At 35.4% G+C, this 27,493-nt stretch overlaps 1 protein-coding gene across 2 annotated transcripts in view; it reads left to right on the top strand.

Moving 5' to 3' along the window:
- Positions 1–27,493, top strand: part of LOC128994550 (A disintegrin and metalloproteinase with thrombospondin motifs 9-like) — a 216,678-nt gene that overhangs the window by 55,118 nt on the left and 134,067 nt on the right. For both annotated transcript variants that reach the window (XM_054419174.1, XM_054419173.1), the window contains exons 2-3: positions 19,355–19,489; positions 25,049–25,206. In XM_054419174.1, the coding sequence (XP_054275149.1) occupies positions 19,355–19,489; positions 25,049–25,206 (293 nt within the window). The remainder of the gene's footprint in view (positions 1–19,354; positions 19,490–25,048; positions 25,207–27,493) is intronic.

The raw sequence follows: 27,493 nt of genomic DNA, 5'->3' as shown, positions 1-27,493 counted from the left end.
CCATTAGCTCGTCAGCAGCCCTTATGGGTGAGCGGTAGGAGTAACTATGATATTTTATGGGGAAAATATAAACAAATTTCAATGACTGTAACCGTAATTTTAACAGCAATGGGAGGTGTAGCATTTTGTTGTGTCACTACTAGAAAAATAGTTATTTCACAATTTAGAAGTTTCAGTTTAAAGGTCCGAAGTTGCAGATTTATTCTGGGAAGAATCAGTTTCTGAACCCATTTAAAGTACTATAGCACTAAAACACTACTTTTTAATTAAGTATATACTTAGTTACTACTTAATATGTTATCTTGTCCTCCTCATATTCTAGTTTAAGCTAGTAGTTTGCGAAAGTATGGCCCAATCCAAGATGTTTCCGACTCGAGGAGTGGCCGCCGTCCTATCACCCGGCACGTACCCACACTTGTAATTGAGGACTCAGCCTAGAGATTTGTGAATTATTAGAGAATAAATTACGATAATCCAACCAGAATTCACCGACTCTAAATTATTGCCGCCGAATCCATCTTTGTAGGCAATCTAAAATAATAAATATTGTTACTGAGGCCTAGTTGACCCTGTCTTTGTGAAGTTAGGAAATTTCGTAGAATGAAGTGATTGCGTTAATTCGATAACATCAAAAAACACTATCTTTCATGTAAAAAAATTTAAGCTTTGGGCCAAAAATTAAATAGAAGAAAGCTTTCATTCTAAATAATCTGCAAGGGATAAGAGTTGATATCTTAAAAATAAATACCTTAAAATACTGTTGTAACATTTCTGTATACACTAGCATCATGCAGTAGGCCTTTTGTATTGTAGTTAGGTTTCCGTAGAACATTAAATATTACTTTATACAGCCGCGTCTCGAAAAGTATGTTAGGGTGTCCAGAAAATCTATTAGAAAGGTCAGTTCTTCATCAAACCTTTGTTGGACACTCCTCTCATAGTTGACCTTTATATATTTTTATTTTACCTTTAAATAAGTGTACTAAAAAATTAATTTAGAGGGTAATGTTTGTCGCATGAGTTTAAATGCATTTCGAGCAGTATGCGTATTTAAAAACTTAAATGGCAACGCAAACGTAGTACAAAAAGAGTTATCATTCAGAATAAGCTCTAGGGGTTAATCGAAAGCTGTATTAGGCCTCTTTCGCTTAAACTGCTTCACATAACTGTTTGCAAACAATGTATCCTGATAACACTTTATACAATTAAAATGTATTTTATATTCAACTTTTTTTAAATTCACTAAATATACTTTAAATGTAAACGTTTTAGCATTTTTAACTTTACATTTTTAAACGTTTCTTAGTTTTGCCACAGCATGTGTATGTACCAATGTATTGTATAACGAATAGCCTGTGTTTGTGTTATATAATTTAAAAGTGAATGAAAATATTAGATTGACAAATACATCCTAAAACGTTCCACAGAGTAACGAAATAGGCTAAGTAGAATATCAATGACTATCTTGTAACTTTGTGATAATGCTTCGTAATATTTACGCATTCCCACACTATGGATGGTACGCAGACTACGACGCTGGACACAGTAAACAGCTAGTGGCTCCAGTCCAGTCCAGTTGATGTTTACAGCCCCCCTGGAGTCAAACAAACAAACAACCAACAGGATCGAACCTACACCACGGGGCTATTAGAGGCTTCCCTTTAATCTAATCTGTTTGGCCCTCTCATTTTCACCTTTCGTTTATTTCTCGAAGTCATTTCCAATCAAACGAAAACACGATAAAGTCTTCCAAAACCAAAACAGCCCGTTTGTTTTCTAAATGTAAATGAACTTCTGACCACCTGCTTAGAGTTACAATTAGGTTCGATCACTAACCCTGCTTGAAGATTGCTTTTTAGATATGTAGATACTTAGTAAGTGTTGCATTGGGGCCTAAATTAGAATGTAAACCTTGAACTATTTTGAAGGATACAAAGGGGAATCATGCAGTATGTACATTCATCTTTCGTCACAGGACACAAACCAATCACAATCCTAAGTTATTTGTACTTCAATTAAATAAATTGAGTAATAATTTACAACCATGACAATTACATAATAACTGATAAAATCATAACTCGAATTATTTCTTGCCAATAAAAATAATAGTTATAGAGATCTAAGTCTATTGTCTTCACTCTAGCCATCAGACCAATCAGCATAAAGAATATCAGTTGAAACGGCCCCGAGCTCTGCTAGTTCTTCAGAAGTGACGACGAAAACAAAAGTGAATTAGATCGAAGCGATAAATTCGATTCTGTTCTGAATTGTTGCCTGGAGCAACTCTTGGAAGAAACGGTGCATGATATCATGGTGAGTAGCAGAAACAATAGAGAAGGAAGTTCTTTTATGTTCTGAATTAAATCTTGTAAGGTAGGTTTCATAGTTAAAATTTAACTAGAGCCTTTTGGACGAATATTATGTCAATATGAGAATAAACTTTGAACAACAGTCAGATAATTACGAGTACATGAAATGGTACAGTTAGCTATAATGATTGATCGGATTTCTCAAAAAATAAAATATACCGACGTCCTCTATGTAAATCATAATGTACAATGCGGCAGACTTGAGATGCCTTTTTAAAACCATGTAACTAGCATTGTGACTAATTACTCATCCAGACCATAGGTCAAACCCTTAAATCTCTATGTACATTATATTTTTTAAATAAAACTAAATGAACTTTTTGAACCTACCTAAAAACAAGTCCTACAAACTCGCGATCTTACCTTTACCAGCGCAATACTGGGATTTTTCACCAGTTTTTGTTAAATTTAGACATATCCCCATGACATAGGAACGATTGTTATACTGTACTTAGAATACAATTGTTATACTAACATAAAGGAATTATAATTCTTTCACTAAATACATTTGAAACCACGTGTCTCTATAGAATGAATCTTAAGTTTGTAGTGTAGGTATATACTACTTGTCAAAGGTCTAACTACACTATATTTTAGGCTTCGTATAGTGTTAATAATATAAGTAATTACATATAACTATCCCACGGTAAATTTTACTCTCTACTTGAATATACTGTTTGAAGACCCCATGTCTGAAGTAGATCGGAAGTTCAGTGACATTTTAAAATATTCGCCAACCCCCTGGAGATTCAAATGGCGTTCCTTCGCCCTAAGTGATTTGGCGGTAACGCTTGCAAAGGTCAACAAGAAATGTTGCTAAGTTGGACATTAACCTTCTTTTAACAACTTAATAATTATATTCCCAATAGAATAACGTTCATTTCTTGAACCCTAGATATTTTTAATTCTGACATGTTAGTTTATTCTCTACCACTAATTAAAATAGATTAAACTCAATCATATTTGTTTGCTCGTCAGAAAGTTGTCAAACACAGAGAAGCATTTGCAATACCCTGTATTTTACTCCATATGCATACCATCAGCACTCGTTACAAGCTTCCCGACTATCGGACAACGTCATTTCCTAGTAGTCTTGTTCTAGAAACGCCAACGCGACACTGTCTTCACATTCCACGAGCATCCTCATACCACAGGTTTCTAAAAATCATTTCAAACGCAAACCTTAACGTATAAATTATAATTGAAACAAAACAGTGGAAAACTTGGTGGAAATCAGTACTAGCCTTGCATGTGATTAGTTTGAATGGTTAGAGAATCGTTAACAATTTAGTCATGAAAGTGGACAATGCTTGGAATTCAATGTTGCCTGATAACTTTAACATTTGTCCTTTGAATGTGTCATTGTTTTTAGCTATTTAGTTGTGATCGAACTGGTTTGTTCTAAATATTAGTACTTGTACAACTAATTTGTTTCAACATATTCCCCAACGGCATAATTCATCAAATTACTCCTTAACCTAATTTTATCTCCCTCTCACACTAACCAGCCTCTATCACCACCCCAGCTATTATAATTTTTCTCTCACATTATCTTCTATTAGGGCAACACATTGTAAACCCTCTAAACGATCAGATATGTTTATTGGGTTCAGAACCACCCTTATCACACCACTAAACGGCTGGGTTACTAAGTGTACGATTTATTCCACAAAAAACGTGGGCTGCGTGAGTGGGTGATTTTATCTAGAGGCTAAGTGGTAAGTGTTTGTTTGAATTAATGAACCGCATTAGTAGACAAGAGGCAGCTCGGACCACCCTTGGTCTAATTAATTGAGGGGCCCAAGATGCCGGGACGCCAGGGTCCATCTGATAACGTACAGAATCTCCAAGCGACCTAGACGTGTATTGCCTTATTGTCTATGATTGTAGCTGAATTCTACTAAATAAAGACATTTCCCTGTTACTATCTCACGCCCACATCTTGATTAGGCCTATTGTCTCGGAGGCGGTCGTTCATGGTCTAATAATTACCGACCGATTTCTTTTTTATCGGTTTTTGAAATAGGGGAAATTTATGACATGATAGTTGTATGGTGTATTACTGACGTTTTGTGGTGAAACCAATGTGTCGAAATCTTTTGAAAAATTATTTGATCTCGTATTTTTATGTTTATGGAATTAGTTATAAATGTACATGTAGCCTAAGGATAAGGAAATCGTTAAAAATGACTGTGCAAATTTGATTGTTAACTTAATTAAGTATGGGACGTAATTGGAAATATTTAAACCCAAATACTAACAAAGAAGTAGTGTATAAAATAAGTAATATGCCTTGAGTAACTTTATATAAACCAGATGCGTTTTTGCTAGGACTATCTACTAAAAGCCAAATTATCAAGGCCATCTCAGCTCAAATCAAACCATCAAATCCTCTGACTATTCTCTAGATTAAACCGATCTCTTTTAATTACTAGACGAGATCTGTATTTACTTAGTACCCAATTAGTTTGCTGTCGTACCACATGAATTCTATTACATGGCTCTGCCGGATATGTTTTTTGATTTGGAATTCATTAAAAAAAGACGACTTAAAATTGTCAAAAAAACATTCTTACCCCACAATGGCATTTTCAGTATTTTTATCATCCTTGGGCATTTAATCCTCTAAAGCCTTCTCCGAAACACTTTAACTACGTCTTCAGTTGACAAAACAATAGAACAGTCGCGGCGCCGAGGATCGGCAGACACTTAATTACAGGAGGAGGAGGAATGTGATAAGTATATCGGAACACGCGGTGGCCTTTTCTTGGATGTTTGGCAAATGGCGCTACAGCGACGACGAGAGACGTGATAGATGACTGCAGCGCGCGACTGCACGTGACAGATGGGCTGCACTCACTGCATTGTTGCACTCATGCAACCTCGCCACCGGATAGTGGCCCGAGGAATGCTTTTGTATCCGATCTGGGGTTTTGTTCTTTCAACTATTTGGTATAAGTTGCTGCTTCTTTCCATTACCTTTAAAAAGAGTGACATGAAGATGAGCACTAGTTATGCAGTTTGGTTGATGAGTCTTAATGAATAAACACAGATTAATTGGGATGTGTACTCTGAATTGATATTTAAGAAAATACTTATTCTTATTTATAATCTGTACCCAGTGCATTTTTGCATCATTATTTTGTATGTGGTGTCCTCATGTTATGGTGGGAATGTACATGAAGTTTGATCATATTAATTGCATTGCTGAATAGCAAAGATGGAGAGCTGAGTAGTTATAGTGCACATCTAGTAACCAGGTTTTTTTTTAACTAGGTAATCGGAGTTTTCAGTGTATTTTAATTTAGGCATTTTCAAAGATTGTTGTACAGTAACACAAACGCTTTAAGGAGAAGCGGTCAAAGTCAATATGATTCGAACATAGACCTAGCTGTCCTTGATCACTAGGCTTTTCAAAATGTATCTGCCTAAACAATTAGGTGATCTTAGTTACTTACGATGCCACAGTGTTTATATCACTCCATTCTGCACTACTCTGCATTCTTTTCAGCATAAAATACGCTCCCAAGTGTGCGTTGACGTGTTGTGGAATTTATTTACCAAACTGTTGTGGAAAGGCCGAACCGAGAAAAGTGTATCAATAATTAATTTTCTCGATAAGTAAATGAATATTTGCACACATTTTTTGATTCATGGAGATTGGTAATAGTTAAGTAGGAGCCTACATACGTATTCACTTTTTAAACATACGCGTTATTCTATTTTTATTTTGAAAGAAAATAGATTTTCAAAACAAATAAACTCTAAAAGAAGAAACCACAATCTCCAGCCGCAAACTCCCTTTCATCTCTGTCTCCACATAAATTTGGGCAGAATCGTTTTCCAACGAAAGACCACAAAAACCTGACCTTACAGGTAACTAAGACAACACGGATCCCGACAATAATTCAGTCGGAGATTGTAATAACAGGGTAGACTCCCCAACAGCTAACAGCTGATTGATGCCCAGTTGATCAGCTGACTGTTGTCTGACACCTGTTGTCAAGGAAGCCACGCTCATTTCCTCCACAAAGACATAGTTCACATTCAGGCCCCGTATTTCTTGCTTTGTGAGACGCAGCGACGCAGATGGTTCTTTGTCCTCGTAAGTGACTTCTTAATCGTGCGACGCTCTAGAATTTGTCTTCTCCAATCCGTGTGACAGGAACTGATTGGAAGTTTAAAGTGAGTGATATACACGTTGGGGTATACATTTAGGGCGGTTCGACTGGAAACAGGAATGCTTAGAGTTAGTTAGGAACTGTAAAGAATGGACATAGAGATGTTTTGCTAATAAGTTTCTAGTTTATTTTGTTTAAAATTTTGAACTGTCAAAATTGGCAAGACATGTACATTGATTTCTTAATAAGGTTGTTTAAGAATAGTGGAAGAACAGCGAAACTTACTTTACAGGCCTGTGGTTGTGTATTTTTTTTTTTAAAAACCTTTTTCAAAATAAAACCTTTTTTTCATATGCTAAATGATGTTATTATTTCTTAAAGGTTTAGCTACCTTTGGCATGTCATTACTTCTATGGTAGAGGGTACTTTTGGGCCTGTTTTGTGTTACTAATTCCATAATGGCTTTTTGAGTTTGTTTATTATTTTTGTTTTCATTAAGCAGAAATCATATTATGTTGAGGGAATGATCGTAACAAACCGGACTTTAAGAGCACTTTTAAGAAATATGGCGTTTTTCTTCATAGAATGGACCTAAAGATCGCACAAAAAAAGTATACTGAGTATTTTTAACTAATTTGTTACCATTAGAACCCTAATAATCCACAGTTGATAGTAAAGATCTAAGGTTTATTTAAAGAGTAGAACAAATTACAAGCCAAATATACTCCTATCGTGCCGGGCGAGCAGATCGCAGGGCGAAGACAGCGCGTGCGATGACCAGCTGATAGCTTTGTTATAATATTTGGCCGCAGCCCAAGGCCTTTCAAGTCTTATCAGCCTGATAGTCTTAACTGCTGCCATTCCTGCTCAGTGACTCTATTGGCCTCGGGCTTCAAATAGTAACACTTTTACTTTCAACGCTGTACGGTCTGGATTGTTCAAACGAATCTATTTTGATAATTCACCTCACTAGAATCACTTTTATCTTAACCCTATAGTATCTTTACCCTACAGTTTTGTAGGGTCAATTATGCCTTTAAAAAGCATAGCATATAAATGTTAGTTAATTTTTGCGGATCAATGCTGTTAACAGTTATATTTGTATCGTTGATAGCGTATCGGAATCCGAGCAAGAGGAACTGCAAGAGGAATTTCCGAGGTTGAATTTCATACCCAATATATACACATATATAATATACGGGTTTGATCTGCTCCCTTTAACGCGATGTCAAATAAATGTGATAATAAAGGTACAAAAAAGTCGATAAAGGCCATACAAAAGACTCATGTGGTACCTGTAAAATATTTAGAGCTGTAGAATCCTTATACGTGAAGGCGATTTTTACGAAACACTACTCCTCCGTTAATAATGGACGGATTTTTACAACTTTTCACCTCAAACGCCATTAAGACCGTTTTTTAATTGACCTATGCTTTCCAACATAATTTCGTCAAGATCTGGATGTAAAAGTTTACAACCACAGAATACGTTTACGCCAATTTTTACGTCATATATTTACTCTTCCAATTTATCACAAATTACTAAAATATTTGTCTTATCAGGATCTCAGCATCCGGTGTACGGGGTCAACTGGGGTCAGTCTCGGTGATAGACTTATTAATTACTTAAGAGGGTCAATAGGAGGATGATTGGCAGCTAGCTGACCTTGAACTACAAACTGATAGCCGAATCTTTGACACGATAACAAAAAAACCGGTCACGGACGAGTAAGGTTCCTGGCGAAATATATGCAAACACTGTGATAACGAGACAAGACCAAACCAAATAATATGTGGGACGAGTGAAATCCAGCAGACATCAATCGATTGATAGTGTTGATTCAGAAAGGATAAGCTCAATAAAAATTGTAACATAATTAATTATGTATTCTCACTCCAGCCTTATGGTCACACCTGAAGAGGTTCTAAGGAAACTACTTATCCTAATTAGCTTTTACTAATTAGTTCTTTTATTTATTCATTTACCTTTTATGCAAGCAGCCAATTTACAACCAGATAACTTAAGATGTCAAGATTCTATTCACAATAATCATAAATAAAAATATGAACTAAGTTTATAATATACGTGTCTTATACAATACATGACATTGTGCTAGAAAGCTTGACATAAATAATAGAGATTACAGACTTATATCGTCAAAGTAGATTTCGCATACTCCTCAACCTGCAGACATACTTTGCTGCGATGTGGACCTACAGATTATGGCGGGGCCCTATCTACCAACCCAATATTACCACTTACCTCAAAGTCATTGTCGATTGGGATTTAAATAAGAAGGACCTCCTTTACAGAATTGTCTAGCTCTCTAGCCACTATATAAGCTTTCGATTTCAAATCTTACATTTGAATCCTATTACTTATTCATTTTGTATCTGTGTCTTCAATATATCTCGAAATATACCTATTTCAAATGTATACCAAATTTGGCCTCTCAGCTGTCTGCTATGGGCAGTAGCGCACGGTCCAGATGTTATCTCCAACCTCTCATTAACACAATTTATTGCCCGTATCCTAATTGTTGATCGCACGGCCCCTGCCCGATCATGTCAGAAAATAATCTTCTCGTCATATTACCTCCGTAATTTCGCCCGATTTGGGTGAATTATGGGAAATCGGCCCACCTTGCCTAAATCGCCGGAGATTTACTATCGCTAATACGGTGTTGTCTTGTTAATTAGTTTCGTAATCACATATTTGTGATTGACAAAGTATGTCTAAAAGAGTTTTGAAACCTGTTTATAAATGATTTATAAAACGACTTTTAGTGGTTTTCACGAAGAAGTTTGCGTAAAATATTTAAGCTAAAATCTAATAACCAACTTTCGACCAAAAAATTAATTTTAAAAACTTTACAGAGAAAATCTTAGGATAATGATATCATATATTTCACAGACAATATTTTCAAACCCCTTAGATACTTACTACTCCCCCCTTCCCTTCACTAAAACTCGACAGACCCTATATAATGTCATATTGCATATAATAAATGACAAATACATTATATGATACACTTTTTTCGTGTTTTTGCTCCAGTTCTCTGTAATATACATACAAATAGTTATGGTAAAACAATGGCAGTTGCCATTATAATTAAGGGCTCAGTACTATAAATAACACAAACAATATTGTCTCTTTTTCATAAAATTCAGTACAACTGTAATAAATCTCAAATACAATAAGCACAGCATCCATTGAGAAGGGTTTTCTCTGGAAAATATACATTATGATTAATTTTTGTATGTAACTACATTACAAACGTAATTTAATCAAGTTCGATTGTAATAATTGTCACCTAATGTAAATGAGTGATTTTGGTTTATTTTTAGTTAAAGCAATTGTTGACAGAAGAAGTAAACTACTCATCCTAATAATTTTAAAATTAGAAGCCTGTTGCTAGGGAAACGGTGTTCAAACACGACTGTGTTTCCTTATATCAGAGTAGGCTTTTAATCAATGGTTTTATAGGATAGGATGTCAATCTAAACACTTGTGTATGAAACAGCAATCAGTGTCAAAAGTCAGCATGCTCAATTGTTCTGTTGGGCGACAACGGGTTTCGCAACTCGCGTTGACGATTAGTTTCAATAAGTCGACCTTGTCATCAGAGTTACAACTATTAATAACACTCATCACTGGGATATTAATGAGCTTAGGAATCGTTGAGTGACAACTGACCTTCCCCTGTACACTCTGAAAACTGGCTTCATGTGTAAAAACTGCTCATGAACATCTATACATATACCAGGACTTTACTACTCTATGCAGCTTTGAATTTTCTACTGTTTTTATTGGTAATTGATAACAGATCTGCGTCAGTGTTATTTCCCACTCAAAGCAGTATTTTTATAAAACTAAGTTTGTTACTAGATAATTGTTTGTTGGATTTTTCTGAGTGTAAAAATATGATAAACAAAAAAATAGTACTCTGCACTGCGCTTATTTCTCTACATTTCTGCTTGTAACCTAAAACACAACTTGAACAAATACCACCATCATTTCATTATTATAGCCGAATACATGAAAAAAATCAATTTAATGAATATCTTATAGCATCTATACTTATAAAATAGTAACCCTATTTATAAACACTGTGACGTAAAGCTCGGAGTCATGATCTCTGCACACAACACTGACGTTTATATCAACGTTTCGACCTTGGTCCTGGTTTGTGTAATCATGATTTGAAATCCATTTACATACCATTTACGTGGTACTGTATTTCTCTTACTTATTACTGCTGCATTTCCTTATTTTACCTTGTTTACCTTTTCTTTCGAACCTTTGTATAATCGATTTTACATTATTATGTTCTTTGATGTTAATTAGTTGTCAATTAATGGAAATATTGATTATATTTTGCTAAGCTTCATTGGAAATGTAGGTGATGGACACAAATGAAAACTGTAAGCAGGATATTAAAAGAGGGACTCAATTCTTGCTACAAGTAATGGACTGCCCTTTTTCGATTATTATTGTTTTTTAGTTTTTGGATTAAACATTGGTCTGTTGATGGAGGCACTTTTCTTTGTGAGATATAAAATCTTATGATTGAAAGAATAGGTTTTCAAAATAACTTTTGTCATCGATTGTAAGGTTGTATCGATTCTCAGCTCAAAGTTAATCACTGTTGGATACTAATAGAAATTTATTTCAACGAGCTGCTTTGTAAAACGGGTTAGGCCTTCATTTTGCGACTAAATTTACACTCTTATTCTTAGACTCTTTATAAACGATTTAAGTTGTATGCAAATGTTATGATGCAATGTAATACTTTGGTACATGCCGATATTAGTCGGAGAAATTATATGTCCACAAACAGGTTGATTATTTTATCCTGGTAATTTGAAAGATTAAACTTTCTGCTAAAGAAAATTAGTCATGGACATCCAAAGTCTTGATCCTTGAGTCTTTGGTTTTACGTTTGAAGGGATTTTAATTTTTGTCTTGTATTAATAACCGATTTCCAAGCCAGTCATGGGAACTTCTCTTCGATCCCGTCATTTGACATTTGCCCTCATTGACAACATGTCGATTGGCACCAATTAAAATCTCAATCGAGTCGGTCTTCTCACACGGCGTCTAGATCGTATCAATGATTTCGTTATGTTTTAACAATAATACAACATTCAAACTCAACTGATTTGATTTGGTCTGCATGTCAAATCAATTTTAATCTTTTGGCAAATAAGTTCAAACATGAATACTTTACTTGGTAACGTTAATTATTCTCGTTAAATTTTAAAAGTGCTATAGTTATTGATTTTTTTTATAATAAAGTTCCTAACTATCCATGTAAAATTTTAAACACCAAAGTTCAAAGTGTTAACAATATGGTTGAACAATACCCGTTCGGTTTGAATGTAAGATATAACACTTAATTATTCGTAATTAAATACAACGTCGCTCATAACTTTAATAATATACATCGTATCACCCAATTACCTTTTGAAACTAAAAGTCCATTAAATCGTGTCATTGCAATGAAATCGTGATATTCTGTGACAATGGGACGGTCACTTTAAACTATGAAATTTCTCAAATCACCCCAGTATAAAACGAACCCTAAGAAAATTCTTAAAACGCAGTTAAAATTAATTATATACTGTGACGTTTAAAATTCCCACTTCCAATCTATAAATGTGTTTGTCATCGTCTGTTATGAACTTATGACTCACCCAATACAAAGCCTGTTGTTCTTCTTGTGTTTTTGCGAAGCCAATAAAGAAATTGCCTTTCACAGACAGATCAAGGATGACTCGACGGAACCATTCATGTATCGCATACTTGTATCTCAAACCGCCTCAGGTACTTAGGCCTAGGCACCATACAGCGTCGTAGTGAGGGGTATGGGAACGTGCGAAGACGTATAAAGAATGTGCCTTATTGTTTGTTTCGAACCAATGGCAAACCAAATGAACTAAAATGCTCTAACAGTACTTTTACTGCTATAACTCGTAAACATATAATGTTACATAATCCTTAAATATTTCCAATATGAACTTATATGTTTTCCTGGTAAAATAATTAATCAATAGTTTTTTTTTGTTTTTTTTTCTGGAGTTAGTAAAGGTTATTTTAACATTTTTAATTGGGAAGGCAAAGATGTCTTTGTACACTTAATATATTAGCTGGTAAACTGAAATGTAACTTATACGATGTGTTACTTTTTTACGTTTATTTACGTTGGTTGCTATTTATGGAAGAATACCCTACAGTATATAAGCCTGTGTAGTTCATATTTAAAATATATTTAATACCAGGATTCTAATACACAGGGACACATAAAATGCTAATGAAATGAGCAAAAAAGGTTAGTTTATGTTTATGAATTTATTTTTATGACAAAAAAATAGCAGACCATGCATTTTCACATATCTTAATCAAGTTAAATTTATATTTTCTCATAAAAATTCAGAAAAATTATTGTATAGGCCTACGTAAAACTTTCCTTTACACATTCGGTATACAAAAAAATATATTATTAAGTAAAAAAGCTGTGCTTGCAGTTAAAGAGGAATATCATATTATTACCGAGGTTTGCTAGCGGCATCGCCGTGTAGTCTAACAACCTTGAAGAGTGGAAGGATATGGTCCACACGGCCGTAAAATTGAACACAAACTTTATTTCCTTACGCGCGGACGCGTAGAATGAGGTATTGTAAACCTTCCCAGGCAAACCAAGGTTGACAATTTATAGTCTTATAAATCAATATTAATTTAAAACAAACCGTTCCTCAAGAATTACGTCGTATTGAGTTAACAACATTAGTAGTTACGATTTCTTTAAATCATTCAATAAAACGTTCAACAATCGTGAATTGCTAAAAACGTATCGTGTTAGATAAACTCACACTTTTGTAAAAGTTAAATACTTAAGGACATTTTAAAATGTTTTTTTCTGCAAATTACACGTAAAACAAGGACAGTAACAAAATGTAAATCTTTGTACTCTCTGCAAAGCCGAGTCGTCATAGAGTTCACCTTCAAATCTTAGGGATGCTGGTTCAATCCCACCCGAGATTGGTTCTAGACCCAGATAAAGGAAATTAGTCATTGGTTTATGAATTAATTATTCTGTTTTAAATCATGCTGACGTGTATAGTAGACTAACATAAATCGATAATATGACCATTCCCTTACAAAACACTTGTGTCACGAAAGCACATTAACATATATTTAATTTGTACTTGTCTGTTTAGTAGGAAGAAAAACTTAGTCACATTCTTCAAAACATTTATTTTTATTCGGAAACATGTCTACACTAAATATCTTTTACCTAGGGAAGTCTTGGCAACCTATGGCCATTTGTTTCTTTATCTTATTTATTGTGGTACAGAATAAACCTGTGAAAGTCAGGGTTACCACAACTCCGGATTGTAATTCGCAAGTCAGGGCTGCCAACTCTCCCGCGTTGTAATTCCCTCCAAGGTGTCGCTAGTCGCTACACAATGTACTGTCTGTAGGTGATAGCCTTATTTGTGCAGTAAGTCCAAGTTGGCACTCAACATTTACTTGCAATCTAATCAATGTTAAGCCCTACTGTAATATTTAAAACGTCTTTTTCAAGGTTCGGTACTAAATGCCCTTGTAAAAGGTTTTGGGTATTTTGCCGTTAATAAGTACACCAAAACTTGAGGTGATAGCATGAAGCAGATTAATATAACAAATATGTTTTGTTTGGGTTTGTGTTATAATTTGCAAGTAGGGGTCAAGAGAGTTTGTCATCCCAGCCAATAATTCTACGGCATGACGTTCTTTCAGGCGAGGAAAAATATTTTTTTCGAATAAACCTTTTAAGTATAAACAAAATATGTGATTATTTGTATAACCAGTGTCTACGATGGCTCTGTGAAGCATAAGAAAGATATTTGGTTTGGAATGGTATCTTAAGCGCAGTAAACGTACTTTGCGCACGAATCATAATTTTCCTACAGTTGCCATGGAACATAATATTAGCTCTCTGTTAGTGATATCAGCTCTAGAGTTAATGATGTTGCTAGGGATATGGTGTTAAGGTAACTAAACATGCTTTGCTGTTTCTGTCACATCTTTTGGTGTATAAACACGAAAAATGTTTCACAAGCATAAATGTTTGTATCAATTGAACTAAAAAATATTATTCAACACCATTTTTGTTACTTACGTTGTGTTAGCGTTACACCAGAGTTCCTGTAAGTAATGGTTTGTGATTGATAACTTGTAGTTACTTGTGGAACGTAATAGGTATTTATGGTGCTGTACACCATAATACTTGTAACCCTAACTTAACGTGGTAACCGAATGATTTATCCACGCAGCAATTGATTCCGGCATCATTAAATCAAAATATAACTGAGTTGTCTGTGCGACAACCGATAAATCTCCACCGTGATTTACACGAGCGTGAGCTCCGACACAGCTTCCTGATAGTGATACACAAACAAACCCTTCATACTTCCCTGTCTGACTCACCTGCCGTGTATGTCTTTGTTACCTTGTGTTTATAACATTAATATGCCTGTGACAACCAGCCGTTGCCAGCGGACGAAGGCTGCACGGCACATTCGCCACTTACTATCTACATCTTAATGGACAGTAACTCTCATCTAGGATATCTTTGAGATCTCGCATTGTCACACGTGGCTAGAGGCAGTTCAGACCCGGAGGCTGTTGCAATATTCCCACACAGGTGAGAGATGCTATCTCGCTTACACATTCGAGGGTCGAAGGTGCATCTTTGAACTGGGAGGTCCCTAATGTACGCATTTGACAACTTGATATAAGACGCCGGTGAAAAGTTCCGCTAAGTGTTCCTCGGGTGAAAACTTGAATCACTTCGTACTATCTGATTGTAGGGAATTCAACATGAAGCGCTTTTAACGTGGAATAGTTGGTTTGGAATCGTATTGGTGCAGGAATCTAGTTCGGGAACCGGTTATTGAAGGAGACATATTTTCTTCAAAAATTGACAAAAAAATATCAAGTAAAAACGTTTTAGGCCTAATGAAGAATTAAAAAAAATATATTTAAAGAAAGGCTATGAGTAAAAAAATATCCTGGAGAGGGTAGCATGTGTGGTGTAACCTTTTGCGAGCTTAATAAAATTGTATACCAAGTATTTTATAAAAATATTTTAGAAACACGTTTTTTTTATGAAAGGGTGAGCTAAAACCATAGAGCACAGAATAGAAAATCTTTCTATTCCGTGCTCTCTGGCTAAAACTCTAACACATTGGTTTTAAATCATTTAGATCTAAAATTTATTTTAATAATAGATTTGGTTGACTATGGTGTTCTTATCTCGAAAGGTTGTTTTTTTTTTATATTTTACTTAGAGGTTGGGATATGGTCTAATATATCTCTACTTCGTCTTAATAAAAATTAGCATTACAGTTATTCAGTAAAAATATGTTCTTTATAAAGCTTATTTTTGCCTTTACTGTACTGTACGGATATTTAACAGGACAGTAAATCCCTCATGCGTGCTATCAAAAACTTACAATGACTTGTGTCTCATTACACTATTTTCATTGAGTTGTCGTAAGTTAAATTTACCATGATAAATTGCGTATACAAACTTGAATGAGTAATTTAGAGTTAATTACGTTAACTGAATGGGGGGAGACCTAAACGGTAACTACATTAACATCGTGATGCAATAAATATGTAGCATACTCAATTCGACCCGGTCCATCTAGAGTCAATGTGATGTCAACTCACACTAACGCCCTCATATTAATTAACCCAGAGCGGAAGTCCTTGCCACAGCCTTGGCGACTAGTTGAATTGAGTCATCGGTTAATTTACATAATTAGAAATGTCTTTATGACTATCCATAAATTTGTCTAGTTCTATTTCGCATGGCTCGGGTACTAGGGAAGCCCATTTCCCCTTAGCTAGATGAACAGTAACTCAGTTAATCTTGATAACCGCAGCTCAGTTAACCTTAGTACTAAACGAACATCTAAACATGAAGAACATACTTGATTAAACGTCCTATATGAATCAATTTTATGAGGAAGGTAAAAAACAAATCATATAGTTAGTGCATGATTACAAATCCTAACTCATCGTTATGTATTGAAAATCTTTGTTTCAATAAATTCAGTTCCCTACCTAAAAGTACCAAGATTGGTCCAGCAGTCAAAATAAATACATATTCTTTTTCGTCAGATTGGCTATCATTGTAAAATAGACTGAAATTGGACAAATAATAATTGTCTTAATTAGTCAAGTCTTAAGTTTTTTGACTTACTAAAGTCAAAATAAATTGATATTTGATAATTCCAATTATTGCTTTTCAAGGTAACAATTGAAAATGTAAAATACCCCACCACAGCATACCTGCAGACTACGCAAATTTCCATTTGCCTGATTAGATTTCAATTAAATCTATTTAAATAACATTATTTTTAACAAGTACCTAGGTTTGCTGCTACATGGAGGGTACCGGTAGTAAAGTGATTTTAGTAAAAGATTAATAGCTTAGTATAAAATAAATAAATTTGCCAAGTTTAATCAAAATATATCCATAAACAAGCAAACTACATTAGTTTTTTTTTACTTATTCTCCATAAAAATAACATGCGAATTATAAATTTAAATTTTTTGGAATTTTCTTCGTAACCAATAACCATACAAAAACACTTATACTCAAAGTATTTGGGTTTTTAAGCTCATAAAAATGGATTAATAGAGAACTATAACTAAAGATACTATAACAATTCAAACGAATAGTGTTTTTGGCTTCTAGGGACATCAAAATGAAAAATTATATCGGTCCCGGCTCTAGGTCTTACCGTGCCACCTACGGTTATAGCTACTATAGGGAAATTCGCTTAACACATTTTCATCTCAGTTAAATCAAACTTTTGGCTCAGCAATACCTACAAAACTCGTTTAACACTTAATTTTCTTTCACCAATATGTTTTATGTTTTCGTTGATTGTCGAATCATATTCTGAACCAAGATAGCCGATATTCTCACGGAAGTGTGTTAATGAAGCTTGTTGCCGGTCAGATGGTGGTCTTGTGATAGCAGACGACACGATACACGATCTTGTAACCATCTGCGAGAAACGACACCATCGTGTAGTTAGTTACCTACACATGTGACTCAGTGAGTCAGCCCTTGAACAGCAAAGGTCAACTCTCCTGATAGTTAAAGTCCGCTTCCGTAACCAGATTGTGCTATTGTCTGGCTACTTGATGTCTCAATTGACATTGCTTTGTGGGAGTTGTTGTAAACCTGGCGTTGTTTACAATAAGGAAACTGCTGTGAACTGATCAAGTAGATCTTTTGTTGTTGTAACTTAAATGACTACAAGTTTGTGGACCTAGACAGACACCGCGTCCCTTTGGAATAATGAGCTAATCATTGCTGGGATACTGTATACACCTCCGAAGTTCAAGGCTTAATTTTATACCACTGACATTTCATCCGCTGATCATCTTTTTTGTTTACCTACTATACCATCAGTTAAACACTCTACTAATAACATATGCTGTTCCATAACGTCCATTTAGAAATCAGCTGATTGACGATGTTAACTGCAGAAGTACTAGTACAATCAGCTGATCACGTGACGTTTACTTTTAAAGAGTCATCGACAATGTTTTAAAGTAAAAATTTTACTGCTAAAGAACCATCAGCCGTTCAACAATGCTGCATTTATAGTCCAGTCAATCAATGATCTAAAAGTAGGTGTAGAGTGCGTGAGCAGGTAACTAAGCGATTCCTTCAGAAACTTGTTCAGGGGGCTTAGGGTGTTAACATACCAAAAGTCCTGACTCCTAGGTGGTGAGCCAGGGGGTGGAGGGGGGAAAAAGGGGGGGGAAAAGGTACGCATTTTGGGTTTTTTGATTATATCTCGAAAACTATCAACTTTTTGTATACTATAGTAAATTATAAAATTGAAGAAGATTAAATTTTCTACAAGAAAAGTATATAATGTGTTTATTTTGGTTCAACAGATTACGAGTTATACCTTATTTAATTGATATCTTATTAAAATACTCCTTCCATAAGAAATACATGTAAATTAGTATGCGAAATGGGGCGAATCCTATCCGCCCAAAGGAAATATAAATTATATTCTGGAAATCTTGACAAAATTTCCAGTAATTTGACTTTTAAATCATGAAATTTTGTCAAAAATTAAAGCGAGTGTGAGCGTTTAAAAATGGGATGATTTAAGTTTTTTTTTTATATTTCCAATAAAAAAACACCAAAACTCGACATTTTGTTACCTCGCCCTCGCCTTAATTTTGGATCAATTTTAATGATTAAAGTGTCAAATTACTGGAAATGTTGTCAAGATTTCCAGAATATCATTTATATTTCCTTTGGGCGGATAGGATTCGCCCCATTTCGCATACTAATTTACATGTATTTCTTATGGAAGGAGTATTTTAATAAGATATCAATTAAATAAGTTATAACTCGTAATCTGTTGAACCAAAATAAACACATTATATACTTTTCTTGTAGAAAATTTTATCTTCTTTAATTTTATAATTTACTATAGTATACAAAAAGTTGATAGTTTTCGAGATATAATCAAAAAACCCAAAATGCGTACCTTTTCCCCCCCCTTTTTTTCCCCTCCACCCCCTGGCTCACCACCTAGGAGTCAGGACTTTTGGTATGTTAACACCCTAAGCCCCCTGAACAAATTTCAGAAGGAATCGCTTAGTTACCTGCACACGCACTCTACACCTCATTCCTTGACTGGACTATTATATTTTCTTCTGGAGTACCAACAACGATTAACGATGTTTGCTTCGACGTTGCTATGTTTACTTAAACATTTTGGTTATTGTTGTTGTTTCTGTAGAGGTTACATCACATCTTTTGTTTACAGACCCCGAGAACGCCGATACGCCGTCCCTGCAGCTGCAGCAGGTAGAGCTGGTGACACCGGTCAAGACGTCGCCTCCGCCTCCGCACGAACACGACCTCCTCTACGAGCGTCCGCCGCCCGGACCCCAGCCTCCGGGTGAGTCACCTCTTGTCTAATATAATGTTCAGAACTCTTTGTGTTCTGTAGATAACATCGGACACACTGCAGTAATCCATCTTCGGGATCATATGTGTTTCAATCTCTTAATAAACTAAGGGCAAGAGTGTATAAATTTGTGCACTTTAAACTCAAATGTATCCGTATACTCATCAAATTCCCTCTAGGGTTTGGATTTACGCAACTTTAGATTCTTAGAGATTTTGACAACTATTATTATTTTATCACCTCGAATTCTCGAGCTATGCTCGAAAACAGTCGTCACCTGCATGTGGCAATATGTCACCCAGACACACAAATAAGCCAGGCGCTGTCTACACCAGCTACCAGAGTAATTGAGATTTATACCGCATTGTGCCTAGAGCGTCTGTGTTGTGGCTCTCCCACATAATTCTACGTTGCGCGTCGGGCGCAGGCGCGTCCAAGTCCCCCAGTAATTGTTTATGAAGGCATTGTTAGAGCTCTGATTCAGATTAAGACTAATTGTTGTCTGAATAGATGCAAGAAAAGGAGTCCCTGCGTTCCCAGGCGGTATGAGACAGTTGATATTGTATGATATGGTACAGTATTAGTATAAGGTATTCAATATAAGTACTCAAAAATATCTAAAAGTCACAATACAAATTTTAGTATGGATTATTTCTAGTCTAGTAAAAACGAGTAAGATATAAAACAAACACATGCTTTGGAACATTTAAAATGAGTAAGTTAAGATTGTCAAGTTAATTCAGCACAATTTGCAAATTTTAAAGAGAAAAGATCAACCAATGTAAAAATATAGTATTGCAAACCTTTCCTTCTCATAAATGTTCGGAACGATCACATTGAATCTTGCCCGTTGGTTAGTGACGCCGAATTAGGGCTAGACGAAGTTTCTGAAGCATTCAAGCAAAAATTCATTTTCATAGCGAGAAACAATATTTAACCCTCAAATATTCAAACTCACCGGAGACTTCGGCCAGCTCTTTCGCAAACTTAACGAAGATGTCATCTCCGGCACACCAAGATGCTACAACTACTTTGACCGTGAAAGCATTGAAACTACTATACTACTCGGAAGTGATCTTCAACTTGTACCAACCCATATCCAAACATGACATTTCACTACGTATCTTTGAAACTTTTGAACCTCCATTCCTAGAAAGTCACACAAAAGCTGAATCTGAATCAACAAAGTCCATCAGATTTCTTCACCTGATTGATCTGCACCCCAATATGTCTTCCGATTCCTAGCAGATAACACCCATAGATCCTAACCCTACACATGACAGGGTTGTAGGTCGAACAGGTAGACCCGGGACCACCCACAATCAGCTGATATCATCATAAACTGATGTCCAGATAATGTAGTTCACACGGAGCGTGGCCGACTGCCAACTCGGCCACACCCACCACGTGGACGAAATTTGCCGTTTCAAATTGTGGAACGAACTCGTGTCTGTTACTTAATTAAATTACTCCCGGGGCGCGGGACTCCTGTCTTGGCGGCTTGGGTACAAATATTTTTTTTTGGGCACCAATGGGATTTAGCTGGTTCTATGTGATAATGTTAACAAGTGATTCGCAGCGTACCCTGGCTGTAGCTTTACCTTACTAGACAGTAAACTCTAGGTCCATCTTGGTTTTTTACGTGACGGGGTGATGAGAAATTTCTCTGTAGTGGTAAAGTCCTTCCATTAAAAGTCTAAAGAGAGTGTATTATGTTTGTATTTTAAGTGTAGAGATTAATTTATTGGCTTTTACTGTGTTGCACATATTTGTTAGTGATTTACTATCAATCAAATCAAAAAAAGCATATTTGTTATCAAACTACTACCAACCCTACCTACACTACGGGGTGAAACATATTTACATCCTGTTTTCAAGCTAAGAAAAGTTCAAACAATAGGGATTTTTCATAATTTAGATCCCTAAATTAAATTTTACTGCACGACTCAATGGGTTTTGTTTCTTGTATAAGTAATACTAAGACATTTTTGTGTATTCATCCGAACAAGATTAAAATATTTTTTAGGCCATTTTATAAAAGCAGTGGATATAAAATACGACGATAAACTCATGATAAATACTTAACTGTTCACCTTGTTTTATCATTGTGTTCGCTTTTCTTACAAGTCTTTGATCCTACACTATTAAGCCAGTAGTAGATTTAATATAATAAGTTGTCGTGTTGCCAGAATTGTTAATTGCAAAGCGTTTAGGAAATAGCGCATCATAAACGGCAAACATTTACCAGTACTACGAACCGCTTAAGCAACCATACATTATTAGCACTATCCAGAACTGTATACTTCTGAAGTTAATCCAGATCCAGATTCTGCCAAAAGCTATAACACTCGGCTAAATGGTTCCGCTTATTCCTCGGAAAGGTTTAATGAAGACTTGACTTGATCGTCTAGCGGCAAACTGCCCAACTGCCCGACACACGGGCATCGCGTCAAACGGATTTGAATCAATGGGCGGAGCGACACGGCCAAATTAAATTGGGCATTCTGAAACTGGCGATGAGCTCTTGTCCGCCCTAATAATTGGATAATGAACAGTGTGAATATCTGGTGCTTAATTCCTTCGTGAACACTAATTTATGTTGAGAGTCAATTCACTTTTTAAACCCCCTTCTTTTAGAAATGAAATTTAAATTAAATTTTTAATTTGCATATTGGTTACTCGTATAGTTTTGTTTGAAAATAATCCTTGAAAATACATTACCCTGGTTTCTACTCAACACTAAGTTATGAACAGGTTGAATTAGTTTTGACAATAAAATAGTTAAATGTGATCTTTTACTTAAAAATAACTTATTTCTGGTACCTCACCTGGTATAATTTGTTGGTGAAAATAACTTCTGAAATTTATCACCTTTATTCCTCACATTATTCTATCTTTTTTTTTAATCTTTTTTTACTACATTTTAAATTACATTTGTTAGCTTCCACAAGTAACATGTTTTAGTAAAAATAATCCTTGAAATCTAAATTTTCCTGTTTATGTAACTTAAGGAAATAATATATTGTGGTTTCAAAGATCGCATTCAGTTTTTTAATGTTTTCCTAGAAACGTACACCGCATTGAAATTTGAATGTGAAGAGTGGTCACACAAGGAATCCAGTGAACTCATATTTTTAAAAGTTACCACAAGAAGAAAATATTAACTTAAGAGTATAAGAAAGGCGAAAATGTTCAGCCACATAGTTCGCATCGGTACATCACAGACGGCGCGACCAAATAGATCTGCCAGCGCTGAACAATTGAAAACTCATCAAACGATCAGACAGCAGACATTAGATGCTCACATCACGGCCTTTGATGTTTGCCGACGTTCTAGTCTACTGCAGCCTTGGTTGTTGTCCCTTCACACAAGTATGTGATTGATGGATACAACTGAATACACAAGAATGTATCAAAGATTTTAATTTAAATGCAGGGTTGAAAAACTGTGTCCTTGGAGTTTTACCGCATTATCATAGGAGCCTTTGTTTCAGATTTTACTCATATCATAAGGTTTATCTAGAAATATACATAAACACTTTGTAAACATGACCATTATTTCTTTATCAGTTGCCTTTCAATGAGAGCAAGTGGTCAATTAAGTCTTCTAAAGAAAGGATTTTCACCCCCACAATAAACTAACGATTACAAATAAAACAAAATCGTAGCACATTAATTGTGGGCTAATACATTTTTAGCACACACCAATAAGCTCTCAAAAAGAGTAAAATTTAACATCTTTAAAAAATATATATATATGAAAATTTATAAGAACAATGTAAACACTTTTGTTTGTTGTTGTGGTGATTTTATTGTTTAGCTTAAAAGATTTATCAATATTTAATCCATCCAGGCTTAATGTCAGAACTATGGACGCCCACGGAGAAAAGGGTAAGAACATGTCAAGAACATGGATGGACTTATGTGTGTTTGTGAAAGATTAAATCCCTTCAGGTCCAGTAGCTTTACCTGGAACAATCACACAGATTCTTGGACAGAAAATTAAGTTTAACTTTTAATACTCACAATTTCCTAAAAAAAACTTTTCAATCTCGTGAGATTCGATGATAGTTAAATGTATTATTGAACAAGCCGTCGTTAAGATGTAGATTAGTGGATGATGGATCAAGTAGATAATGATGAAAGAACAATGCAGGGAGAGGGTGGAGCCGCAGGGTGTAAGCAGTCATATTGAGGCCTTGGTCTAATATATCACATAAACGGACAAGACATAAGTTAGATGATTTAAGTTACATAAGTTCAGTCTGTATTATGTTCTTTAGAATTTAGGAAAAGGAAGTTAGAGTTCGTCGTTTAAGTTAATTAAAGACAGTGTAGAACAAATGAAATTGGAGGCTTGATTTTCAAACCAAACAGATTCTTCAGCCAGGGCCAAATTAAAAGCCTGAGGAATTAAGACATTTGGCCCATTTTTGACCCTACATAATAAAAAAGGAAGGCAGAATGAGAACGGATTGATGGTTTGATAGAAGAAAATGCATTTGAATTTGCTTGGGCAAAGGCAAAGCCTACTTCAAATGAAGTCATGATAAACACTCCAGTTTATGACTTTCAATTCTGCATCAAAAATATTGATCTTGACTCGCCTCACGCTACGACCATGGATCGTCGCTTCTCCCCTGTCATACGTCTTGTAGGCTGATCAGATTTGCGCGGGTAGTGGCTCTATACATGAGTTACGTTTGGCGGCAACCACAGTTCATGACAAGACACATGACTACCGTCTGCATGCAATGCTTCACTTGTGTACAGATAGCGTGCACTGTGTAGTGGGCGACTGTCTACAGTCTAGACCCTCTAACTTACAGCATCCTCCTGCAACGATCATGCAGACCTTGGTGATTACTGGCCTCTCGCAGCAAACCTACTCAACGAACTTCCGGGTGTCTCCAAACATGACGTTACAAACTCCTTATCACACATAGTAATTGTTTGTAACTATGAAGAATAGGAAGTGTTTACATACTTGATTGATTTGGTTAATGGCCATTCACATTGCACCAAACACAACCAAAGATTTCTCCTTGGAAATATTTCTCGCTGTTTGATGTTCACGATGTCCGTGTAGGTCTCAAAAATCGATTGAGGGAGTGAAAGCTAAATTTGCATAAGGTCTAGGAAAGAGAACCAACAGATTCAGGTTGATTGATGAGGCCCAAAGCAGCTTTACTGTTATGATTGGCTATTTAGTAGGTTCTTCCGTGTAGGACATTTCATCATGTTTGTATGCGATATGGTTGGGCGAATAGCGTGTTATGTTGCTATTTTAATGAATTATTGAAGCTTGGCATGGATCGATCGTTTAGAGAAATATACTTATAAAGAGGACCATGTAGTAAACTATTTCAGATTCTTCCAGCTAAGTTTTTTGCATATTAATTCCATTTCTAGATGATCAGTATCTTGGACCCTCGCCTAAGTATAAGCCTTTAAGCATCGATTTCGCAATCAAATATCTTTTTAACTGTTTGTCGCTTAAATTCTTTTCTTAATGTAGTTGTTATTTTATCTTTTTACTTTTTTGTCCAGGAGAGCCTGTACCGCTGCTGAGGCACCACTCTGGTCATTTCCGTCACAAGATGGCCACCATCTGGGATCCTCACCCCCAGTATGAGTTCACCGCCTTTGGACGACACTTTCGACTTTTGCTTGCTCACGACTCACGCTTCGTTCTACCTGATATCAAGGTAGGTTAAAAGTTTTACTCTTCCAAAACTTTATCAAAATGTACAATCAAACTAAGTTAAGTTTTTCAAAAAAAATTTATTATTCTATGTATTTTGACGGAAAGAGTTTTGAGTATTTGTTTCAGACGTTTGATGAATTAAATAATTGGTTTGTCACGACACATTTTACTTGTATTTGTATTTTAATGGTGGAATCCAAACAAGTTGAGAGTGTAGCTGCCTTTCTACATTGCACAGTCTAAAGAGTAACTGAACATTCAGGTTGCTCCTGTTATTTTAATCTTGTTGTATCTGGATCTTAAATCTGATGTTTATCTAATGCTCCAGCCCTTTAGATGTTACCATTGATTTATAATGGATACTGAAAATCAATTCTGCTAGAGTTAAGAGGTGAGTGGAGTCATTGACTATAAAATAATTACTAATCTGAAAATCATCCAAAAATATCTAAGAATAAATCATGCCTTTACATGCTGTTTCATTCGTTCATTTCGTTACATCCTGAAGTCTTGTTGAGTTTAAAAAGCTAAACAATTTAAAGCCCTTTCATAGCACATAAACGAATACAGATTACAAAACATTTACTTTATGACATTTATCGAAAAACGAATGTTGATCATGCTCCAACATTTTCAAAGTCCAACCCTCGAGTTCACAGCGTGTTGAGCCAACGGTTTTGCAAATGAGATGTTTTGCCGTACAATAGAAAAACATTAACGATGTATCGACCAGTGCTAAAGAAGGCGTACACAGAGTTTATGTTTGGAAGTACAAAGGACGCTTTATGTCCTGAACATCGCGGCAGGATCATTACTAAAATTTACGAGCTGCAAAGCTCATTACGGTCCGAGTCCGAGGATTAGACTGGCTTTAATCGCAGGCGTGGGTGTTAAAATATACACATGCAGTGGTTTTGGTCGTGTACGTAATTACGGTTGACTCGTGTTGTCGTACGAGGTAGAATGTCTTTCCCGTCATGTTTTGGTGGCAAGCGATATTTACTGGATAAACTGTATGATAGCATCATAGGAATTACAGTACACCTAAATCGGAAAATGTATAAGGGCATCTAGTCAACCCGTGGTTGGATGTATTTACAGATATTGTTAGTATCCAGAATGTATGATTTTATGGAAATTGGTTTCAATTTACAGCCAAAAAAATCCGTTATGCTAGCTAAATCAAACAAAGGAGAGAAAAATTATTAACTCGAAACGTAATAATGGATATGCATTTTACTGTACTTTACTTGAAAATAATTAAAATATTGGTGAATGACGACGTAAATGATTTAAAATTAAATGTACTGAGTTTTATATCATAGGCAAGTACCTTTACCCTTCTTTTACATTATAACAATACTGAGGATTTAATTTTCTAATACTATTGTAGAAAAGTTGTTTATTATTGTTATATGATTTTTTTTACGCCAGTGGCATTTCACGAGAGATTTACGAGAGATAAGTGTTTAGATTTCCACCAATGATAATATAAACTAGTTTAGAAATGGCTTACCTAGTAAAATCACCCGGTGAAGGAAAAACCTTTAGTAGCTGCTTTATATACAAACAGTAATATGAAGACGACAGTACTTTGTAAAGTCTTTGTGTTTAATTTGTACGATGGTTTTTGTGGGATAAAAGAGGCACACGTAATTTTATATAGAGGTAGCCATATAATAAATGGATAAATTTAAATTCCTAATATCATTTCACAATTGTAAACTTTTGCCAATAAACAATAAACAGTAAAGAAACTAGGATGTGGACCCTTACCTTTCAAAAACGTGACAAATACGTCGTATAGTTGAATACGTTTAAAGAATTCCAAATCAGTATTGGGTTCAAAGGTTTATTCTACGGTGTATAAGCATATATTTGTTTCCAAACGACTCAGTAAAACGTAAATCACATTTTATAGCGATGACAACATGTTTGGTTTTATCCCCAATGTGGCTCGCCCCGAACAAGGAAGCATTGAGAGTTGGGTCTTGTAGAGAAGCTTTGGGCAGACAGTTCGACCGGTCCATGACCTTCAGACCTCGTCAGAATAACTAATGATGTTTTATTTGCATTAAACGTGTGCAAATTATTTCATCCCGGTGGGGGGCTAAAGAGTCGGCTTGGATTTGTTACTCGAGGAGAAATCAATTTGAATACACTCGCCAGTATCTCAGGTGTAAAAGAAACGTGATGACAACTGGTGGATATGTTTCCTTTGTAAGGTAAATTAAGTGTTTAGTCAGTTTTCTTAAATTCTGCCTTTTCAAGATTATCTTTTCGAGATT

This window comes from Macrosteles quadrilineatus, unplaced genomic scaffold (assembly GCF_028750875.1).
Source record: "Macrosteles quadrilineatus isolate MER2022 unplaced genomic scaffold, UCM_ALF_1.0 Scaffold_5__1_contigs__length_97177068, whole genome shotgun sequence".
NCBI lineage: Eukaryota > Metazoa > Arthropoda > Insecta > Hemiptera > Cicadellidae > Macrosteles > Macrosteles quadrilineatus.
This window is presented reverse-complemented; position numbering and strand designations above follow the sequence as displayed.